General features: G+C 38.1%; 1 protein-coding gene across 9 annotated transcripts in view; it reads right to left on the bottom strand.

The window, feature by feature from the left end:
- The window catches only part of Eph (Eph receptor tyrosine kinase), a 119,726-nt gene that overhangs the window by 77,702 nt on the left and 20,781 nt on the right, over nt 1–21,243 (bottom strand). For 8 of the 9 annotated variants that reach the window (XM_070282475.1, XM_043213527.2, XM_043213528.2 and 5 more), the window contains one exon: nt 5,167–5,246. The exons of the other annotated variant lie outside the window; for it this stretch is intronic. In XM_070282475.1, the coding sequence (XP_070138576.1) occupies nt 5,167–5,246 (80 nt within the window). The remainder of the gene's footprint in view (nt 1–5,166; nt 5,247–21,243) is intronic. 9 annotated transcript variants of the gene reach the window in all.

A 21,243-nucleotide genomic window follows, 5' to 3' on the forward strand; every position in this document is an offset into this window, starting at 1 on the left:
GTTGACGAGTAAGGATAGTAAAAGATATTTCTGATCTCTTTACTCTTACATTGGTTCGATTACAACGTTTCAAACTTTCATCGTTCCAAAGATGTTACGATCTAAAAATAGAATTCTCTCTCTCCCTATCTCATCTGCCAGCCGTTTGTCGTGGAACCCGCTCTCAAATGTTTTCATTATTACAGCGGGTTCCACGACGGAAAAAATGAAAAAATTTGAGAGCGGGTTCCATGACGCGGCCAAAATGCCGTAGAACCCGCACTTATAGACATTTTTACAGCGGGTTCCATTACGAACTGAGGCGATGTTAAGATGATTTTACAATTTTGTATTTTTTTTTCATTGGATTATAAATTTAGGAAAACACATTAAAATAATAAAACAATAATATAGATAGATTTAAAATGGAAAAAAAAGTGGTTGTCCCGAGCCTGACTTGAACTCGTTTTACTTTGTACACGAGCCAAGCACTCTACCACTCGGCTATTCCTCATTCGTTGCGCGAAAAATTTCTCAAACTTAACTTGTCGCGCAATGGAATCCGCTCGTTCCAGCGGGTTCCACTGCTGGAACCCGCCATAGAAAATTTTTCTTTGTATGAGATGTCCCATCTATGTACTGTATAATCTTTGGCCATATCTAGAATTGATCATTGCACAACTCTAATTTAGAGTTTGGACAAAAATGTCCAAATTAGCAATTAAAAAATGGAAAATTAAATTTATAAACAAGAAAAAAAAGCTAACTTCGGGCGGAGCCGAAGTTTATATACCCTTGCAGTTAAAACCGGATATATATCGCAAACATCGGATATAGTTGGCCGATCCTTATGGGAATAGGAATATATAATCCAATTTTTTACAATACAAAATCTAAAAAAAGTCCCAAACTTCTATCTTCAAAAATACGAAAGTTGATATTTCTACCAAAAACCATTTCCGATCGTTCAGTTATATGGCAGCTATAAGATATAGTCGGCCGATCGTTATGAAATTTGGTAGATCGGATTAACTGACCAAGAATATAATCTGTACCAAGTTCCAGCTTTCTATCTTTAAAACACGAAAGTTGGGTCATTTCCGATCGTTCAGTTATATGACAGCTCTAAGATATAGTCGGCCGATCCTTACGAAATTTGGCATGTCGTATTATTTTGCCAAAAATAGCGCTCGTGTAAAATTTGAACTCTCTAACTCTAAAAACACCGAAGTTATACCATTTCCGATCAATCAGTTATATGGCAGCTATAGGATATAGTTCCGACTTATATACTGCGTGCAAAGGAAAGAAGGGTGTGTGCAAAGTTTCAAGTCGATAGCTTTAAAACTGAGAGACTAGTTCGCGTAGAAACAGACAGACAGACGGACAGACGGACAGACGGACATGCTCATATCAACTCAGGAGGTGATCCTGATCAAGAATATATATACTTTATAGGGTCGGAGATGTCTCCTTCACTGCGTTGCACACTTTTGACCAAAATTATAATACCCTCTGCAAGGGTATAAAAACGAGTTTCGATTGTTTGTTGTAAAACCCTTAGTATAACAATTATGATGGATGAATATATGAAACTGAAAGAACAACTTATAAAAGAAATCGAAGAACACATGACATCACATGAGGAGAGAAGAGGAACTCAGAGAAGTTTTTTTTTCACTAAGCGCTCATTAGATAAATAAAGACTTTGAATTGAAAGTTAAACTTTTAGGTGTACAAGAGTTTTCAGAGTACAAAAAGACCGGTGAAAAAATTATAAACCAACTTAAGAGCATACTTGAGAAATTTAATATTTTAGATAAAATACATTCTTCTGTATTCGTTACGGATAAAGGCGCTAAAAGGCTTTCTTGTGCATGCCACAACTTAAACCTTATAATGGATGATGTTTTAGAAAAAAAAATTGCAGAAATCAGATCACTGATTGATTTTTTCCAGCTTGTTAAGTTCTTTAAACACTCTAACCTTGGTAGTAAGTTGACGAAAACACTAAAGCAGCACGTTAAAACAAGATGGACCAGTGTTTATAATGCTGAGTAGCATAAACTACGTGCAGAAATTAAACTTATTTTATTACAACGAAATGAATTTCATAGAATTGCCAACCTAGACTTCTCACTGTGAGAAGTGATAAAGAGCCAAAAATTCATATATGTATATCCTTTGTGGTTTGCAAAATTAATTCAACTTTGCTCATGTGCAAACATAGATTCTGCTATAATCAAAGAACTAAAAAATCAAACCTTACTTAGATTAGAGGAACGCTTCTTACCCTCCACAGCACATGTCGTTGGACTCTTTTTAAATCCTCCATTTAAGGAGATGCTTTCCTTTCAGAGGAGAAAAATGAAAATATGAGCAAAATTGAGAATCATTATAATTTAAACCCATCTGAAGCTTCCGTTCTTTTATTTTGGAAAAAAGCCAAAAATCTTCCACTTTCACAAGAATTGGCTAAAAACATGCTGTCGGTTCCAACAAGTTCTGCGACAAGCGAACGTCTTTTTCCACATCTGGGGGTATTCTCAATGAAAGAAGAACGCGGCACACAAACAAACACTTGGACATTTTAATTAAAAAAAAAAAATATATAGTAAGAAGTTCTTAATTAAGAATTACATAATTAAGAACAATTATGTATTTTTAAATTATTTTATTAAAAATATAAGCTGCCCATTAAAAAAATGAATTTTTCGTATTGTGTTAACAATCTTATCAAACTTTTTATTTAATTTTAATTTGTTTCAGAAATAAAATAAGAAATTTTATCGCGCCGGGCCTCAAAATTTAGGCCTGCGCCCATCTCTACCTCAAAGGTATATCCCACAGTACTTAAAACTTTAAAAGCGTTTTTCTCGAAACCACTTTTTTGAGACTGCCGGAAACATAACTCGAAAAAGAAAGAAAAGCTAACTTCGGGCGGAGCCGAAGTTGATATACCCTTGCAGTTAAAATCGGATATATATCGCAAACATCGGATATAGTTGGCCGATCCTTATGAGAATATCATAATAAAACCAATGAATTACAATAAAATATCTAAAAATAAATCCCAAGCTTCTATCTTCACAAATACCAAAGTTGGTACTTCTACCAAAAACCATTTCCGATCGTTCAGTTATATGGCAGCTATAAGATATAGTCGACCGATCCTTATAAAATTTGGCCTGTCGTATTATTTTGGCAAAAAAAAAAACTTTAAAAGGTCTGATTGGTATCCCTCACTGCGTTGCACACTTTTGACCAAAATTATATTACCCTCTGCAAGGGTATAACAAATCATAACCGATCGATTTTAAATTTTGACAGTATATTTAAAATACCTTTTTCTATCAACACACGTAGGATTTGTATACCCTTGCAGAGGGTATTATCCAAAAGTGGATACATTTAAATTTTTCATTTACAATTGGCAAATAAGAACCGAAAAATGAATTTCCAAAGTCGCTAAGTAGAAATTTTACTTAATTTCAACTTTATTGCACGTCTTTGCCAACTGATTTGTACCACAAATTCATGCTTTGAGGCTGAAGTCATATTCAAATCGAATGAAAGCACGAAATTAAAGCGTGAATTGGATATCGCATACAAATAGTGAAGATACAATTAGTGTCTTGATTGCCAGTAAGTGCTGGATATCTACCAGGTCGGGGAGTCTGAAAGAATCATTTAGACACAGCCGCTCGCAGTGAAAACTGCCTTTTACCTGGCCATTTAACTTTGAACCGTCTCTGTAAATATGAAGGGAACCGGCAGGTCCCGGAATTTGTGTGGCCCATTCCTCCCTCGTTGGAATGGATACCATATATTTATACCTCATATTTTTCCAAAAGTGCCCACGCTGTGACCACGATTGCACAAGAACTATTTCATCGATCTTCTTCATTTTTTTTTTTTTAATTATTCGTAATGATTGTGCCGAGTTCGTGAACGATTCTGTTTTCAGAGTTCGTGAACAGTTTTTTTGCGCCAATTTTGATTTCGCAGATAAGAATTTTTTTTTTTAAATTTTTAGAACTCGAAAAACGAATTTTTTCAAAAAATTGTTACTGTATGCAGAAAAAACCAAATATTCTTGAAAATAATCGTTCACGAACGGGAAATAATACTATACTAACACAAAATTTTTGGTTTTTTGATTTCGGTTGACCTGCGGACTTCCATCGTGGTCACCGCAAGCCGCTATAAAAAAAACAGGGTTCCGAGAGAATTGCCATAACTTCGTAAATTATTCATATTTTTTCAAGAACAAACGCTTATTGTTTCGATAAAAACATGTACTATCAATAAAAAATAACTTCAGTGTCATAAAATAATTGCTACACACCTGAAATAAAAATCCAAAGTTCCCTCAATTTTTTCGCTCAAAAAGGTATATAACCCCTTAAAAAAAGAAGTTTGGGACTTTTTATACCCTTGCAGAGGGTATTATAATTTTGTCCAAAAGTGTGCAACGCAGTGAAGGAGACATCTCCGACCCTAGAAAGTATATATATTCTTGATCAGGATCACCTCCTGAGTTGATATGAGCATGTCCGTCTGTCCGTCTGTCTGTCTGTCCGTTTCTACGCGAACTAGTCTCTCAGTTTTGACGCTGCCGTCTTGAAACTTTGCACACACCCTTCTTTCCTTTGCACGCAGTATATAAGTAGGAACGGCCCGGATCGGCCGACTATATCCTATAGCTGCCATATAACTGATTGATCGGAAATGGTATAACTTTGGTGTTTTTAGAGTTACAGAGTTCAAATTTGACACGAGAGCTATTTTTGGCAACACATTACGACATGCCAAATTTCATAAGGATCGGCCGACTATATCCTATAGCTGCCATATAACTGAACAATCGGCAATGACCAAACTTTCGTGTTTTTGAAGATAGAAAGCTGAAACTTGGTACAGATTATATTTTTGGCCAGTTGATCCAACCTACGAAATTTCATTAGGATCGGCCGACTATGTCCAATAGCTGCCATATAACTGAACGATCGGAAATGGTACTTGGTAAAAATATCAACTTTCTTATTTTTGAAGATAGAAGCTTGGGCCAAAAAAAATTCCAGAAAATCCGCTTTTTTTCGCCTGTTACTCAGATGTCCCCCCTTATTCCTAGCTGCATATAAACTTAATGAAAAGTACATTTTAAATAGTTTTAGGATTACTTACCCCGGGAGTTTGTGCTTGCGGGCCATATGGGTATCTAGTCCATTCTAGAGTAGCTTCTCGCGTCGTATCCAATAAAACAACTAGAATAATTAACAAACAATAAAATTCTTAGAATATTAAATGCAAAAATAATTTTTCATTTGATCATAAATCTGATCTGATCATTTTTATGCCCTTGCTGAGGGTATTATAATTTTGGTCAAAAGTGTGCAAAACGCAGTGAAGGAGACATCTCCGACCCTATAAAGTATATGTATTCTTGATCAGGATCACCTCCTGAGTTGATATGAGCATGTCCGTCTGTCTGTGCTGTCTAAGCATGTCAATCTAGTCTCTCAGTTTTGATGCTATCGTCTTGAAACTTTGCACACATCCTTATTTCTTGTGCACGTAGTATTTAAGTCGGAACGGTCGGGATCGGACGACTATATCTTATAGCTGCCATACAACTGATTTTTAGGAAATGTCATAATTTTGGAGTTTTTAGACTTAGTGTTTTTGGATGAATGTTTATGTTATGTTTAGTGTAATGTTTATTTATTAGGCGTAAGTTCGTTCAAAAGCAGGGACCGTAATCAATATAAGTAATATATTTAAAATTACTTTGTAATGATTTCTCAACGATTTTAAATTTTTTAAATCAAGACTAATAATTATTTTTGATCGAAAAAATAAAAATCACAAATAATCATTAAGCTTGAACAAAAAAAAATAAAACTCAAAAATAATGATTATTCGTGATATTTACTTTTTTTGATCAAAAATAAAACGAAATGCGCATTAGCGCATAAGTACAAAATAACGGCAAGCATCGCTTTTTTTTTTTATTTTGTGGAAAGAGCATACACAAGATTAAAGACAAAACTTCGATTATGCTTTACATCGCTGTTTGTTTACGCGTCTTCGGTGCACTGCTTACAAAAACAATTGTCCAGAAAGAACAGTTTGTTTTATTTTGTGCTACTCTTTCGCTTAAACGCAGCTGTGTTTGCTGGCTGACGAAATTTTTGCAAGCATTTGAGTTAAGAAGTGCAAATCGGATCAATCGATTATTAGGTGAGTGACTTAAAAAATAATATATGTTTGTATTATAAAATATGTTTATGTATATTTTATGTATAAATATGTATAAATATATTTTAGCCAATGAAGTGGTCTTGGCGTATAATGTGGATGGCGTTCAGGGGAAAGGTGCCCTAGGAAAAGAAGAAAATTTCTTTGGCGTTATAATCGGTGAATATTTTAAAAGATAATTGTTTAATAATCATTATACACTTCAATCTATTAAAACTTGTTTAATTCTTTTTATTTCTAGATTCAAAAACTGCAGTCGGCGGTATTGGCCCAGCTGAGGAACAATTGAGAAAGGCCCTGCAGCTCCAAAAAAAAAGAGATTTTAAAAACTCAAGCAGCCTAAAAGTAATGAAAGAACAAACCCCGTTATAAAAAAAAAATGTAATCTAAATAAAAACTGTAATTGCAATTGTACATGTTTTTTAATTTATAATGGCAGGCCCCTCCATGGGGTCCAATGTAAGTACTTACTTCACCGACCTCTTCATGGGGTCCGATGTAAGAACTTATTTTACCGGCCGTTCCATGGGGTCCCATGTAAGCACTTATTTTACCGGCCGTTCCATGGGGTCTAATGTAAGTAGTTCCTTTAAAGACCCTAATATGTTACACTATTTCACTAGTTCGTGGGTAATCGAGGAGGTGGCGATTGACCCTATTTGCGGACATTTCATAGAAAAACGGAAATAAAAAAACGCATGGCTAGACGCCACTTTGTAAGTAGCGGTGGTCTGCTGGTAAGTGCTTATTTCACCAGCAACGAACTAGTGCTCAGAACTGCAGGGATTGCTCAGATGTCCTTTGCTACCCTCTTACTATCTTATTCAATTTATTCTTGGAGCTTGCATGTCTTGCCAAGCGATGGAATAAATCTTTTATTATTCCGCTTCATAAGAAAGGCTCGAAAGCACGTAATGAGAACTGCCGGGGAATTGCTAAGCTATCTGCGATTCCAACTGCAACATTTTTGTAAAAGCATTATTTCCACTTCACAGCATGGTTTTGTCAAGCATCGCTCTACCACAACTAACCTTCTTGAATTCACTTCAATTATCCACAGAGGTTTTCTGAGCCGCGTACAAACTGATGTGGTATACACTGATTTTAGCAATGCGTTGGATTCTGTGAACCATTATCTTCTCCTTCATAAGCTGTATCTTATGGGGTTTTCTCCACAGCAGCGAGTTTTGTTTAAAAATATTACATCCCAGATTGTAAACGTTTCATCTGGTGTCCCACAAGGTAGTCACTTAGGACCTCTTCTGTTTGTTCTTTTTGTTAACGATTTACCTAGTGTTGTAAACTATGCCACTACATTTATGTGTGCTGATGATGTCAAGTTGCTTTTCTTTTTCTTTTTCTTCATAGACACATGCAATTAGACCTCAACGAAGTCGTCTTGTGGTGTTCAAACAATCGCATTTTACTTCACTGCTCAAAGTGTAAGGTTATGACGTTCAATCGCAGTGTGACTCACATTGACTCGTACTCACTTGGGAATAACGTCTTAGATCGTGTTTCCTTTATTAATGATCTTGGAGTCCTTTTTGACAATAAGTTGTTGTTCAATGAACATATATCACTAACAGTTAATAAAGCCAGAGCAGGGAGGGAGTTTTTGCAAGATCAAAAAAATTACCAAAATTCCAAATTTTCCATACATTCACCTAAAATTTTTTTATTTTTGTCCCTAATGAACATATATCATTGACAGTCAATAAAGTTAGTGTTGTGCTAGTTTTTATCAACCGTTAGTCAAATGAATTTGATGATCCTTTCACAACTAAAACTCTATATGTATCATTCGTCCTATCTTGGAATACAGTTCGTGCGTTTGGAGTCCGCAATACTTGGTTCATTAAAGAAGGATTGAATCTGTTCAAAAGCAGTTTCTGTTATTTTTTTATTTGCATTAAAAAGTTTAAACTGGGATACTGTCACTTGCCTTCCGTCGTATCGTTGACGGTTAAGTCTATTTAACCTACCTCCATTAAATAAGCGCCGTACTTGTGCTGGGGTTATGTAGAATATGTGCTTATGTGCATTCATGTGCTTATTCTTGGAGAGGTGGTCTCACAATTACTTCTTGAAAAATTATTGTTTTCTGTACCTAATTGACTAGATATTTAACTAGATACCTAATTAACTAGATACTTCCGACCCCTTTGGTTACCAATTTCTAGGTCTAATTTTGCAAAACACGATCCATTTCGCGTTATTTGTAAAAATTACAATTCGTTGTCCCATTTATTATCCCCGGAACTATCCCTAGATGTAAATAACTGAAAAATTATGGGATCCCTTTTAGCTTAATTATCCTTACTTTTAGTCATAATAATCTAGAATAACAAATCATCTATATATATAAAAGAACAACGTGTTTTATGTTACAACACTTATAAATCAAGAACGGAAGAACAGATTTGAGTGAAAATTGGTAGGGAGGTAGCTTAGAGGCAGGAGAAGGACATAGGATACTTTTTGTCCCGTTCGACAGCGTTCCTCCCTGGCCCATACTTTTTTATTTAGGCAGACAGCTAAGAAGAAAATGTCAAATGTCAAAATGTCAGTTACAAACGAAGTCAAATTCAGTCAGGCTCTCAAATTTAACAACGAACCAAAAAGATTGTGTTGCGCTTCCGGGAAAGTGAAATTGCCTCAACTTGAAGCACCACTAGAGCCTCTGCACTCTCTATTGATATTTGTAAGAAATCAATATTAAAACTATTTCTATTAAATAAATAATTAACAAGTGGATTGAAGTGAAGTGAAGTTTAATTAATAATGCCGCGACCAAGACGATCGAATCTTTCCCGACAAAGCCGTAATGCAAGAAGAATACAAAATACTGCATATGAAAGGACTGAAGAAGAACGAGAAATTGCACGTGAACAGAGCCGCAATAGTAAGGCTCGACTTCGTGCTTCTCAAATAGATTTTAATTTGCGACGAAAAATTTTAGCTGATTTGAATCGAGCTGCGTTTCGATACGATTGCAGCAATGATTACAGCTTGCATCCTAGCGTTTGCATTGGGCAAATGGACGTTGTTTGCGAGTATTGTGGTGCATTAAAGTTTTCCGGAGAAACGCCTGGATTATGCTGCGTTAATGATAAAGTGAAGTTGCCAGTAATTCCAAGATCTGCGGCTGCCGACGAAATAAACGCTTGCCTCAAATCGTCAAATCTATGGCGCTATGTGAAGAAACTGCAGCTGATAACAAACATGAGAGTTACATTGCTTAATGATACATCTGCTGAAGATTTCTCGGAGCAATTTCTGACTATCGGTAATGGTCAAGTACCTGTCGATGAATCGAGCGGATTAATATCATTTCCAAATAATTTTTGTAATTTTGTCTCATCAAAAGACGAACTTATCAACAATGTATTTCCAAATATTATTTCTAACTACAAAAATAATGAATGGTTGAGTGAGCGAGCAATTTTAGCGGCTAAGAATAAAGATGTAGATGACCTGAACTACCAGGTGTACCGGAAAGTCCTTGCCGGTTTTATTCGGAAAGAAACTCGTTAATTGTTAGAATATGGTAAAAAATATTTTATTCAAAGTATTGCCCATCGCTAGCCACACATCGATGAAAACAAGTAGTAATCGGAAGGCGCCACGTCTGGTGAGTAAGGCGGGTGGGCTAGGATCTCCCAGTTTACTGTGTCCAAGTAGTTACGAACCAATAATGCGGCGATTCCGCCTCGGTCAATTCATGCGGCACTCATTTACCCGACTTCTGGATCTTTCCCATCGCACGCAGACGGTCGCTGATGCTTTGTTGGGATGAATTAAGTTGCTCTGCCATCATTTTTTGTGTTTGCGTATCATCCTCGTCCAAAAGCGCTTGCAAGTCGGTGTCTTCAAACGTCTGCGGCCGTCCAGAGCGTTTTGCATCGTCAGTAGAGAAATCACCATTTTTGAAGCGACGATACCACGTTTCCACAATGCGGATAGCTAGACCACAGTCACCGTATATCTCGTGAAGAATTCTGTGACATTCAGCCGCTTTTTTCTTTTGATGGAACATGAAAATCATCACTTCCCGCAAATGGCCATTTCCAGGCACGAAATTACTCATTTTCAAAGGCAAAAATTGGCAAGACCACGATAAATTTCGATTGTTGTTATGCACTGTTTTGACACTTATATCAGTGACAAACAAAACGTCATAGAGGTTATTAGCAAAAACAACGCGTGTGGGCTAGCGACATCTATTACGAAAACCGGCAAGGACTTTCCGGTACACCTGGTACATAATTCAAAATAAGATCATTGGAACAATGCATTCATTCAAATCTATTGACTGCGTCACAAATGAAGATGAAGCCACCAACTATCCAATTGAATTTTTAAACTCTTTGGACGTGCCTGGCTTACCACCGCACAATTTACGCCTAAAGGTTGGCTCCGTAGTAATCATGCTTCGAAACATAAACCAACCAAAACTGTGCAACGGTACGCGTTTGGTGGTTAGTAAATTGATGAACAATGTAATTTACGCTACGATAATGATAGGAAAATTCAAAGGTGAGGAAGTTCTAATTCCGAGGATCCCGATGATCCCAACCGATATGCCGTTTGAATTTAAAAGACTTCAATTTCCGATACGTCTTGCATTTGCCATGACAATCAACAAATCACAAGCCCAATCCTTAAAAGTTTGTGGTTTAAATCTAGAACATTCATGTTTTTCCCATGGTCAATTATACGTGGCATGTTCACGGGTCGGAAAACCATCTGCGTTGTTTGTTTTTGCGCCTGATAATAAAAAAAAAAATGTCGTGTATCACAAGGTGCTTGAGTGAAGAGCAACCTATATACTAAAATACAGAAATAATAATGAATGATTAAGGAGGAGAAACAAAGAATATTGTATACCCACAAGTATTACAGAATTTAATTAATTTGAAAATTATTCTTTTTTGTTTGACTTATTTTTTATGCGTGCAACAACAATATGCCACAGCGAAACGTGGCAGGGTACTGCTAGTTGTAAATAAATAAATAAAAACAAGAAAGAAAAGCTAAGTTCAGGCGATGCCGAAGTTGATATACCCTTGCAATTAAAATCGGATATATATCACAAAAATCGGGTATAGTTGTCCGATCCTTATGAGAATATCATAATAAAACCAATTTATTACGATTAAAATATCTAAAAAAAAAACCCAAACTTCTATCTTCAAAAATACCAAAGTTTGTATTTCTACCAAAAACCATTTTCGATGATTCAGTTATATGGAAGCTATAAGATATAGCCAGCCGATCGTTATGAAATTTATTAGGTTGGATCAACTGACAAAGATAGAATCTGTACGAAGTTACAACTTCCTATCTTCAAAAACACGAAAGTTGGGTCATTTCCGATTGTTCAGTTATATAGCAGCCATAGGATATAGTCGGCCGATCCTTATAAAATTGGTACTTCGTATTATTTTGCGAAAAATAGAATTTGTACAAAATCTCTCTAATTATAAAAACACCAAAGTTATACCATTTCCGATCAATCAGTTATATGACAGCTATAAGATTCACTGCCGCTTAATGAAATAGGTTCATGATTGGTAGAAATTTATCTATAATTCCTAAACCAGTTTTTCGATTTATATAATTATGTTTCTCCTTCATATCAAAATTAATGTTAAGAGGAGCCCCAAATAAAAAGGTCGTACTCCAATGAAAGTTTTTATTTGTTATGTTCGACCTAATGTCTGAACAATTAAAATCTGGAGTTTTTTTCAAAAACATTTCATTTATTCCTTATTTATTTTTTCTTCTGAAAGCTTAACAAAATCAATGTTTTTTTTTCCGTTCATCTGAATAGGTTCAATCTAAAAAAAAATGTAAACTATTAAAGTAAGTTAAGACATTTAAAAATTTTTTTTTGAATTAAAAAATTGAAGGTCGCAAGTGCCAAAAACTGATAGCGACCCCAAGCCATTACACCTCCTTTACAGCTATGGGGATGGCTCAGGAAATGCTCTTCCTTTCGAAGATCGTGATAGTAAAATTTGTAATCATCGGGGACGTCCAAATTAATTTTTTTTTCGCCGGAAAAAAACACTTTTTGAAATTCGCTCGTCCAGCTTATGTGCTTGCGCGCAAAGAGCATTCGCATCATGAAACGGTGTTTGTTTTTAAGTTTCATTCGTTTTAGATGATCAGCCGACAAAATCACTCTTTTAACTGTTGTCACACTGACTTTAACACCGCAAATTACTTTAATTTTGGGTGCTGAGAGATGTGAATTGGACGCAGGTCGCACAATATGCCTCCTGTCTGCCTCAGAGGTGGAGTATTTGTCACCGCTTTTCATATTTTTGCCATATTCCGATTTGTTTCTCAAAAATTACTCAACATTTTGTCTTGGTCCAATTTTTTTTTTTTAGCAATTTTGCTATGGATAAGACCACTTTCACGAGAGCTTTCAATTTGGCCACTTTCAAACTCGGATAATTGTTTTCCGCGTCCCATTTTTCAATTAATTTAAAGAAAATACAGGGTGACAATAAATAACCCGGACAAACTTTGAAGCAATCTACTATAAATGTGTTATGATGCAGCCCTTAAATAAATGCATTTATCGATACCTTATACTTTTCTGAAACAAAAATATTTACATTTTTGTGATTCCCATCAATTTGATATATGTTTCGGGATGTCTAACAATCGTTGTGCAATTTGAAAACTTTTTCAACAAGGAAATCGCCAATGCGACATTGTTCGTTTGCCTGGCATACCAAAACAAACGGTCTCTGACGCTATCCGGCGATTTAATGAGCTTGGCCATGAAGGTGGCCGTCCCGGACGAGACAGACCATGCACCGCTAACACTTTCAGAATTCGCCAGATCGTGACAAGAGGATCACTCGGAATTGCAGAGTCTCGGTTCACGGACGAGAAGGTATTCACCATCCAACAGGCGCACAATCACCAAAATGACGGAAGCTGGTCGGCTGAAGCTCCAGGTACCTCTGCAATAATCGAGCGCCATCAATGTGAGCCGTCTTTAATGGTTTGGGGAGAAATATGCGCCACCGGTAAAACACCCCTTGTTTTCATCGATCAAGGGGTCAAAATCAATCAGGAAGTGTACCGCCGGGACATTTTGGAAACTTTTGTGCTTCCTTGGGCCCAGCAGCACTTCGGTGATACGGAGTGGACGTTTCAACAGGATTCAGCGCCAGCCCATAGAGCCAAATTGACTCAGGACTGGAGCAAAGCCAATTTTCCGGACTTTATCACATCCAGTGAATGGGCACCTTACTCGCCAGATCTTAATCCGATGCACTACAGTGTGTGGTCTATTTTGGAGTCCAGGGCATGAGCTAAACGCCACATAAGTTTGGAGGTGCTGAAGCAATCATTGGAATGGGATCGATTATCGGAAAAAGACCTGCGGCTCATTGCGCTAAATTTCCAGAAATGTTTAGGTCTCTGCGTCGAAGCCCAAGGAAGCCACTTCGAAACTGGCTGAATATATGTTAACACAATACCTATTTAAAAGTTGTGTATCTGCATTTTTTCTCAAATACAGTTCCTTAAAAAGTTAGGATCACAAATTTTTTTCCGGGTTATTTATTGTCACCCTGTATTAGGAATGTTAAAATTTAAGCGTGTTAGTAAATGCTGGCTATGTACATCCCCATTAATAAGGTGATGCAGAAAATTTACACCGAGCATTGTCCTACGATTTGTTAAGCTAGGTTAGTTTATAAGTTAGAGTCTACTCTTACAAGATTAACGGTGAAGATTTGCATCCCAGTTTAGACCTCTATGTGAAAAAGTTAAGAAATTCTTTTGTACGGATTCTAAGCGGTCCTTATGTATTCCATATTGGGGACTCCAGACATATACAGACATGTACTCTAACCGGACGGACCAGAGAAATAAATAATGTTTTGTTATGTACGGGTCATTAAATTCTTTTGACCACCTTTTAATAAAACCAGACTCATTTAGCCTTATTAACCATTAAGGAAATAATGTATTTGAAATATTAACTGAATATATGTATATGAAATTTTTCCTCCTGTATATGAAATTAAAAATTTGCATAAAATATGTGTCACCAAGTCGCAATGTTTAATTGCAAATTAAAATTCTTTCAGCTGAACCTATTCAGATGAACCAAAAAATTGCAAAGAAATTAGCGAAAATAATTAAAATTACGTATGCTCTTAGACCACCGATCCTCCAGTCCCAATACCTTCCATAAAATAGGATTTATCCATATCTTCAAAATAGGCGTTCGATTCACAGATTACCTGTTCATTTGACTGAAATTTCTTACCACCAAGCCATTTTTTAAAATTTGGAAATAAGTAATAGTCACATGGTGCTAAATCTGGAGAATAAGGTGAATGGGGCAGAATTTCGTAGTGCAATTCACACAATTTTGACATGGCGACAACGCTCTTGTGAGCGGGAGCATTGTCCTGGTGAAACAAAACTTTTTTCTTCGCCATGTGCGGCCTTTTTTTCTTCAGCTCCGAATCAAATCGTCCCAAGAGATTGGAATAGTATTCTCCCGTAATTGTTCTCCCTTTTTCCAGATAATCCACATGAATTACACCTCGGGCATCTCAGAAAACCGTTGCCATCACCTTGTTGGCCGACAAACCGATCTTGCTTTTTTCGGTGCCGTTTCTCCAGTTGAAATCCATTGCTTTGACTGTTCCATACTTTCTGGTGTATGGTGATGAATCCAGGTTTGTCAACAGTCACAAAACTACGAAAAAATTCGTTTTTGTTTGCGTTAAGCAATGCCAAACTCTAATTCGCAATCGAGGCACCCATCTTGAGGCACATAAGAAAGCTTACTTATGTGTAAAAATTCGTGTAAAATGTTTCCATCGCGTTCCCGAGAAATGTTTAGAGCATTTGCAATCTCTCGCAGCTTGATTCGGCGATCATCCAATATCATTCCATGGAATTTATCCACAATTTCTGGTGTTGTCATCTCTCTGGGCGATCATCGTCAAAAATGCTTGTCCGCCCGTGTTTAAATTCAGCAGTCCAATATTTTATTGTTGAAAACGATGGAGCTCAAACTTAACTTGTAGCGCTGTGAAAACCGCTCGCACCAGAGACAGAATTTTTGTAAGTTGTACTGAAACTTTGTACCGAATTAGACTCAAAACTCAAATTTGCCGATCAACGGTCAACTTTTTGCGTCGAGCTATGTGAGGGGGGAACACACATGCATACGATTCTATTTTTAGAACTCCTTACATGTATTTTTAGAACTCCTTACATGTGACTGCTCGCACGACGGCGTAAGAATGTTTTGGCCTCCAAATTTAAATTTCAATTTCTCGTTTCTGTTTTCAATGCGACGATGTGGTAGTAAGTAGAACAAATAGTATTTTTAATCGCCGAAGATCGAGACAGGATGGTAGCGTAATGCATAGAGTAGTTACTCTATGTGTAATTTTTCTGTGTTCAAATCCTTGTAAGGACTTTTAACTTTTATTTTTTTTATAATTATTTTTATTTTTTTTTCTTTAATTTTTTTTTTTTTTTTTTTGTATTAGCAGGGTAACGTTTATTTAAAACTGTCCATTAGGGACAACCATTAAATTTTATCACGTAAACTTCACGTATAGATATTTTTAAATATTAATATGGTAGAAAAAAAAATTAGAGTAGTAAGGGGAGGTCCAGCGGGTGTGTCCTTTTAAGTCTTCTGGGTTGCTCGCTGCTGTCCAGCAGGGAGCTGGCCAACCGGTTCGGGTGATTATGAAGCCTCTGCATGTAACGTGCGCTGCTTCTTTGTATCTCGTCCTTGACCCAAGGGAAATTGAGAACCTCGTGGATGGTGCGATTGTCATGATAGACGTGGGCCCCAGTGGCGATTCGAAGGGCTCTATTTTCGAAAGCTTGCATAGTTCGGACACTCGTCTTGCTCGCAGTTCCCCAGAGCTGTATGCCGTACGTCCTGATAGGGCGTATTATTGCCTTGTAGATGAGGAGTTTAGTGGAAGTTCTCAGCTTCGATCTCCTACCCATAAGCCAGTAGAAGGATCGAAGTCTTTGATTAGCCTGTTTCCTCTTCTTAATCAGATGGGGCTTCCAGGTGAGCCTCCTGTCTAGGGTGAATCCCAGGTACCTGGGATTGTCTACCTGTGGGATTGAAGAGCCGTTAAGGTTAACTGGAGGGCAGTTGCCTTTGCAGAGAGAAAATGTGGAGGCAGTGGACTTCTCATTATTGACGGCAATGTTCCATCGCTTTTGCCAGTCGCTGAGCAAGTCAAGCTGCAATTGCATCGTATCGGCTGCCCCCAATGCGCTATCGGCGGTGGTAAGGAAGGCGGTGTCGTCTGCATAGGTTGCTGCGAGCAGGTCAGGCCTCTGAAGAACAGAGAGGTCGGCCGTGTAAGCATTGTACATCAACGGGCCAAGAACGCTGCCTTGGGGTACACCAGCGTGAGCTTCTCTAATACCGGAGATGGCCTCGCCACATCTAACAGCAAATTTACGGTCTTCCAAGAACGACTTTAGGAACTGGAAGTATGGTCGGGGTAGGCCAGTCTTTAATTTATATAGAAGACCGGGATGCCAGACTCGGTCAAACGCCTGCTTCACGTCCAGCATGACGGACATGCAGTACTTCTTGGTTTCAAACGCGTCCAGGATGCACTGCACTACCCGATGGCACTGCTCTGGCGTACCGTGTCGCCGCCTGAAGCCAAACTGGTGGACAGGGATCAGTCCAGCCTCGTCAAATACTGGCAGTGCTCTGCTTAAAAACACTCGTTCAAGTATTTTGGAGAGCGTTGGTAATAAACTTGGTCGGTAGGACGAAAGGTTTGCTTCGGGTTTACCGGGCTTAGGTATCATAGTTACCTGGGCACGTTTCCATGTGGACGGGAAGTACCCTATCTCCAAGCATCTATTATAGATCCTCGTAATTAGCTGAATGCTTGGAGGTGGTAACATTTTTAATGCAATTGCATTGATACCATCATCGCCCGGGGCCTTGTTGTTGCTCATGATGGTTATAAGCTCAGCTGTTTCCTCCTCAGTCACTGGTGGTATTGGATCGGCGTCCCTAGAAGGCTCGGCTAGCAGACGGGCAGTTTCAGCAGCATCCTCCGGTGAGCAGCGATCGAAAGGCGTAAAGACACCTTCGAGGTGTTCGGCGAAAGCGTTGGCCCTGTCCATCTCCGATCTGCACCAGCTGCCGTCGGTTCTTTGTACAGGTGGGATCCTTTTCAGCGGCTGTCTGATAGATTTGGTGACTCGCCATAAGTTATGTTGAGGGTCGCCTGGCTCAAGTTGTTCGACGAACCCGTCAAAGGCCTGCTTCCTTAGTCTTGCCAAAGTTTCTGTCAGACATTTGGTCGCTCTATTGAAGGCGGTTTTGTCCAAAGGATTCCGCGAGAGCATCCACACTCTTCGGAGTCGTCGCTTTTCAAGTTTGAGTTCTTCGACTTCTGGGCTCCAAAAATGGATGTCCCTGTCAGTGGCTCTTGGGCGGTTGGAGGGCCTTGGTGCTGCTTCAGAAGCTGCCGCCTTAATATGGGCTGTTAACTCTTCTACAACGTCGTCGATGTCAAACTGGGAGTCAAGTGTCGGGCTGGGGTCGGTAACGTTGTTCAGGTAAGATTGGTACTTGTCAACGTCTGTTGTCTTGTAGATCAGCTTTTTGCGGGCTGACCTGAGCAAGGCTGGGGTGAAAAGTGACACGGCAAAGGCGCTGTGGTCCGAGAAGAGGTCTTCTACTTCTCTCGCTTGAATTCCGGCAGAGTCCAGTCCTCCGGAGATGGCGAAGTCTAGGACATCTGGGATTTTGTGGGGATCCGTAGGCCAGTATGTGGGTGCACCGGTCGCGTGACAGCTCAAGTTTCGGGACTGAATCTGACTGTATAGGGCCGAGCTCTTTGGGTTCGTAATCCTGGAGCCCCACCAGGGTGTTTAGCATTAAAGTCCCCTCCGATTATGAACTTGGGGCCGAGGCAATCCAGTAGCAAGCCGAATTCCTGTTCGTGGATGTTGTGCCTGGGGGCGCAATATGCTGCAGCGATTGTTATGTCACCGTTGGTAGTGGAGATTTTAATTTGGGCACATTGCACCAAATAATAAACATATACATTGTATACAAAAATTTTATATACATCATACACAAAAAAATTAAAATTCCGTGAACAGGCGGTGGCATGTCAAACCAAGGGTATTTATTAACAAAAATTTCGGCAGTTTCCATAGCGTACGATCCGAATGCATTGGTGTTTAAGTAATGTCCACAGGACAATGCTCGCAGGACAATGCTAAATCGGAATATTAAAATTTGGTTACTCTTTTTATGCGCGCAGCTAAATTTGCAAAAAATCTTCGTGCAGTGTTTCCATTGTTAGTACTTTCAGTACCGGCCGTACTTCCAGTTCTTATAATATCCCCGGTAAGCTCCTCGTCAGCATTCAGCTTCGACACAATTCTTGATGTATTTCCGTCCTTATACTGCTACTTATACTGCTATACTGCGTCCTGCTACTTGCAGCCAAAAACAATACATCAGTCGAGACTTTCTCCGAAATGCCTGATAGTTTGTTGATTTGAGCAAAGATTATAAAGTACATAGATGGGACATCAGGGCCCAAAACGGTCAACTTTTTGCGTCGAGCTTGTTGGTGAAGGGGGAAACGCACATGCATACGATTCTAATTTTAGAACTCTTTATATGTACCCGTCAACAAAAATGTTAACCTATATGTGTATGTGTGACTGCTCGCACGACGGAGTAAAAATGTTTTGGCTTCCAAATTTCAATTTCAATTTCTCGTTTCTGTTTTCGATGCGCCGATATGGTAGTTGGTAAAACCAATAGTATTTTTGATCGCCGCAGATCGAGACAGGGTGGTAGCGTAATGCATAGAGTAGTTACTCTATGTGTAATTTTTCTGTGTTCAAATCCTCGTAAGGACTTTGAACTTTTTCTTTCTTTTATAATTATTATTATTTTTTTTCTTTAATTGTAATATTTTTTTAAATTTTACAATTGTAAAATTGTTTAATTTTTCATTATGTCCGGCTAATAAAATTTCAAGGAAGTCCGTCCGGCATTTTGGTATCCGACACGCCCGTCACTTATTTTTACAACAATTGTAATAGAATGCAATTAAGAATAACAATTATAAAGTAAAATAAAATTAAATATAAAAATAATCATAAAACTAAATCTTTCTAAAAACTTAAAACAACCGCCCGCTAATGAAATCAAACCCAGGACCCCAAGTCTAATGAGCGCGCTTTATCCATCTAGGCTACCCTCGAAGTTGATCTTATGATACTTAAAATTGCCCTTAAAGTGAGCACTAGAATCCATCCCAAAAACAGAACGGAAGAGTAAGGTTAGTAGAAGATATTTCTGAGATGCTCCAAAGATGTTACGATCTAAAAATAGAATTCTCTCTTTCCCTCTCACATCTGCCAGCGGGTTTACAGCGGGTTCCACGACGGAAAAAATGAAAACATTTGAGAGCGGGTTCCACGACGCGGCCTGCCAAAATGTCGTAGAACCCGTACTTATAGACATTTTTACAGCGTGTTTCACTACGAACTGATGCAATGTTAGGTGATTTTAAAATTTTTTATTTTTTCAGCTAATAAGCGCTGGAACCCGCCATAGAAAATTTTTCTTTGTATGAGATGTCCCATCTATCCCACCCATCACGCTGTAATTTTCTCTATTATGTAAATGTATGTAATATGTATAGGTAATTGTCCTCTATTCCTTAGCCATTGTAGTTCGACATATAAGCAACACGATGCTCATAGGGTCTTATGTTCGAACTACAATGGTCTCTACTATATTATATCTCTATCCTGTCCTTCAAATTTAAAATGAAGTATTTTTAATTTCCTTACTAACTCCTATTAGCTTAATAAATAACAAATTACTAATCAATCGTTTACGAGAGCCCATCGGTCAGTTTCTTGTGTACAGTTTCTTACAGTTTTTATACCCTTAAAGAGTGTATTATAATTTTGTCCAAAAGTGGGACACGCAGTGAAGGAGACATCTCCGACCCTAGAAAGTATATATATTCTTGATCAGGATCACCTACTGAGTTGATATGAGCATGTCCGTCTGTCCGTCTGTATGTCTGTATGTCTGTCTGTCCGTCTGTCTGTTTCTACGCAAACTAGTCTCTCAGTTTTAAAGCTATCGACTTGAAACTTTGCACACACCCTTCTTTCCTTTGCACGCAGTATATAAGTCGGAACGACCGGAATCGGCCGACTATATCGTTTAGCTGCCATATAACTGATTGTTCGGAAATGGCATAACTTTGGTGTTTTTAGAATTAGAGAGTTCAAATTTTACATGAGCGCTATTTTTAGCAAAATAATACGACATGCCAAATTTCGCCAAGGATCGGCCGACTATATCCTATAGCTGCTATATAACTGAACGATCGGAAATGGCCCAACGCGTGTTTTCGTGTTTTTGAAGACAGAAATCTGGATTTTGTTACAGATTATATACTTGGTCAGTTAATCCGACCTACCAAATTTCATACCGATCGGCCGACTATATCTTATAGCTGCCATATAACTGAACGATCAGAAATGGTTTTTGGTAGAAATACCAACTTTGGTATTTTTGAAGATAGAAGTTTGGGACTTTTTTTAGATTTTGTATTGTAATAAATTGGATTATATATTCATATTCCCATAAGGATCGGCCAACTATATCCGATGTTTGCGATATATATCCGGTTTTAACTGCAAGGGTATATAAACTTCGGCTTCGCCCGAAGTTAGGTTTCCTTTCTTGTTTTCCGTTAAATCTGGTTTTTTTCAAAGGCCGTTTGCTAGAAAAATTTGCAATTAGCGGACAGCGGAAATTCTTGCTTTTTTTTTTTAATTATATGCGATTGTTGTATTTTTTTTTTCTATATGACCAAAAATAGGGAACAATATTAGCCGAAGCTGTTCTGACAAGAACTAAGCGGAACTCTTACATCAAATGTTGGATTTGTTGGA

The sequence above is a fragment of the Drosophila bipectinata genome, chromosome 4 (genome assembly GCF_030179905.1).
Source record: "Drosophila bipectinata strain 14024-0381.07 chromosome 4, DbipHiC1v2, whole genome shotgun sequence".
Lineage (NCBI taxonomy): Eukaryota > Metazoa > Arthropoda > Insecta > Diptera > Drosophilidae > Drosophila > Drosophila bipectinata.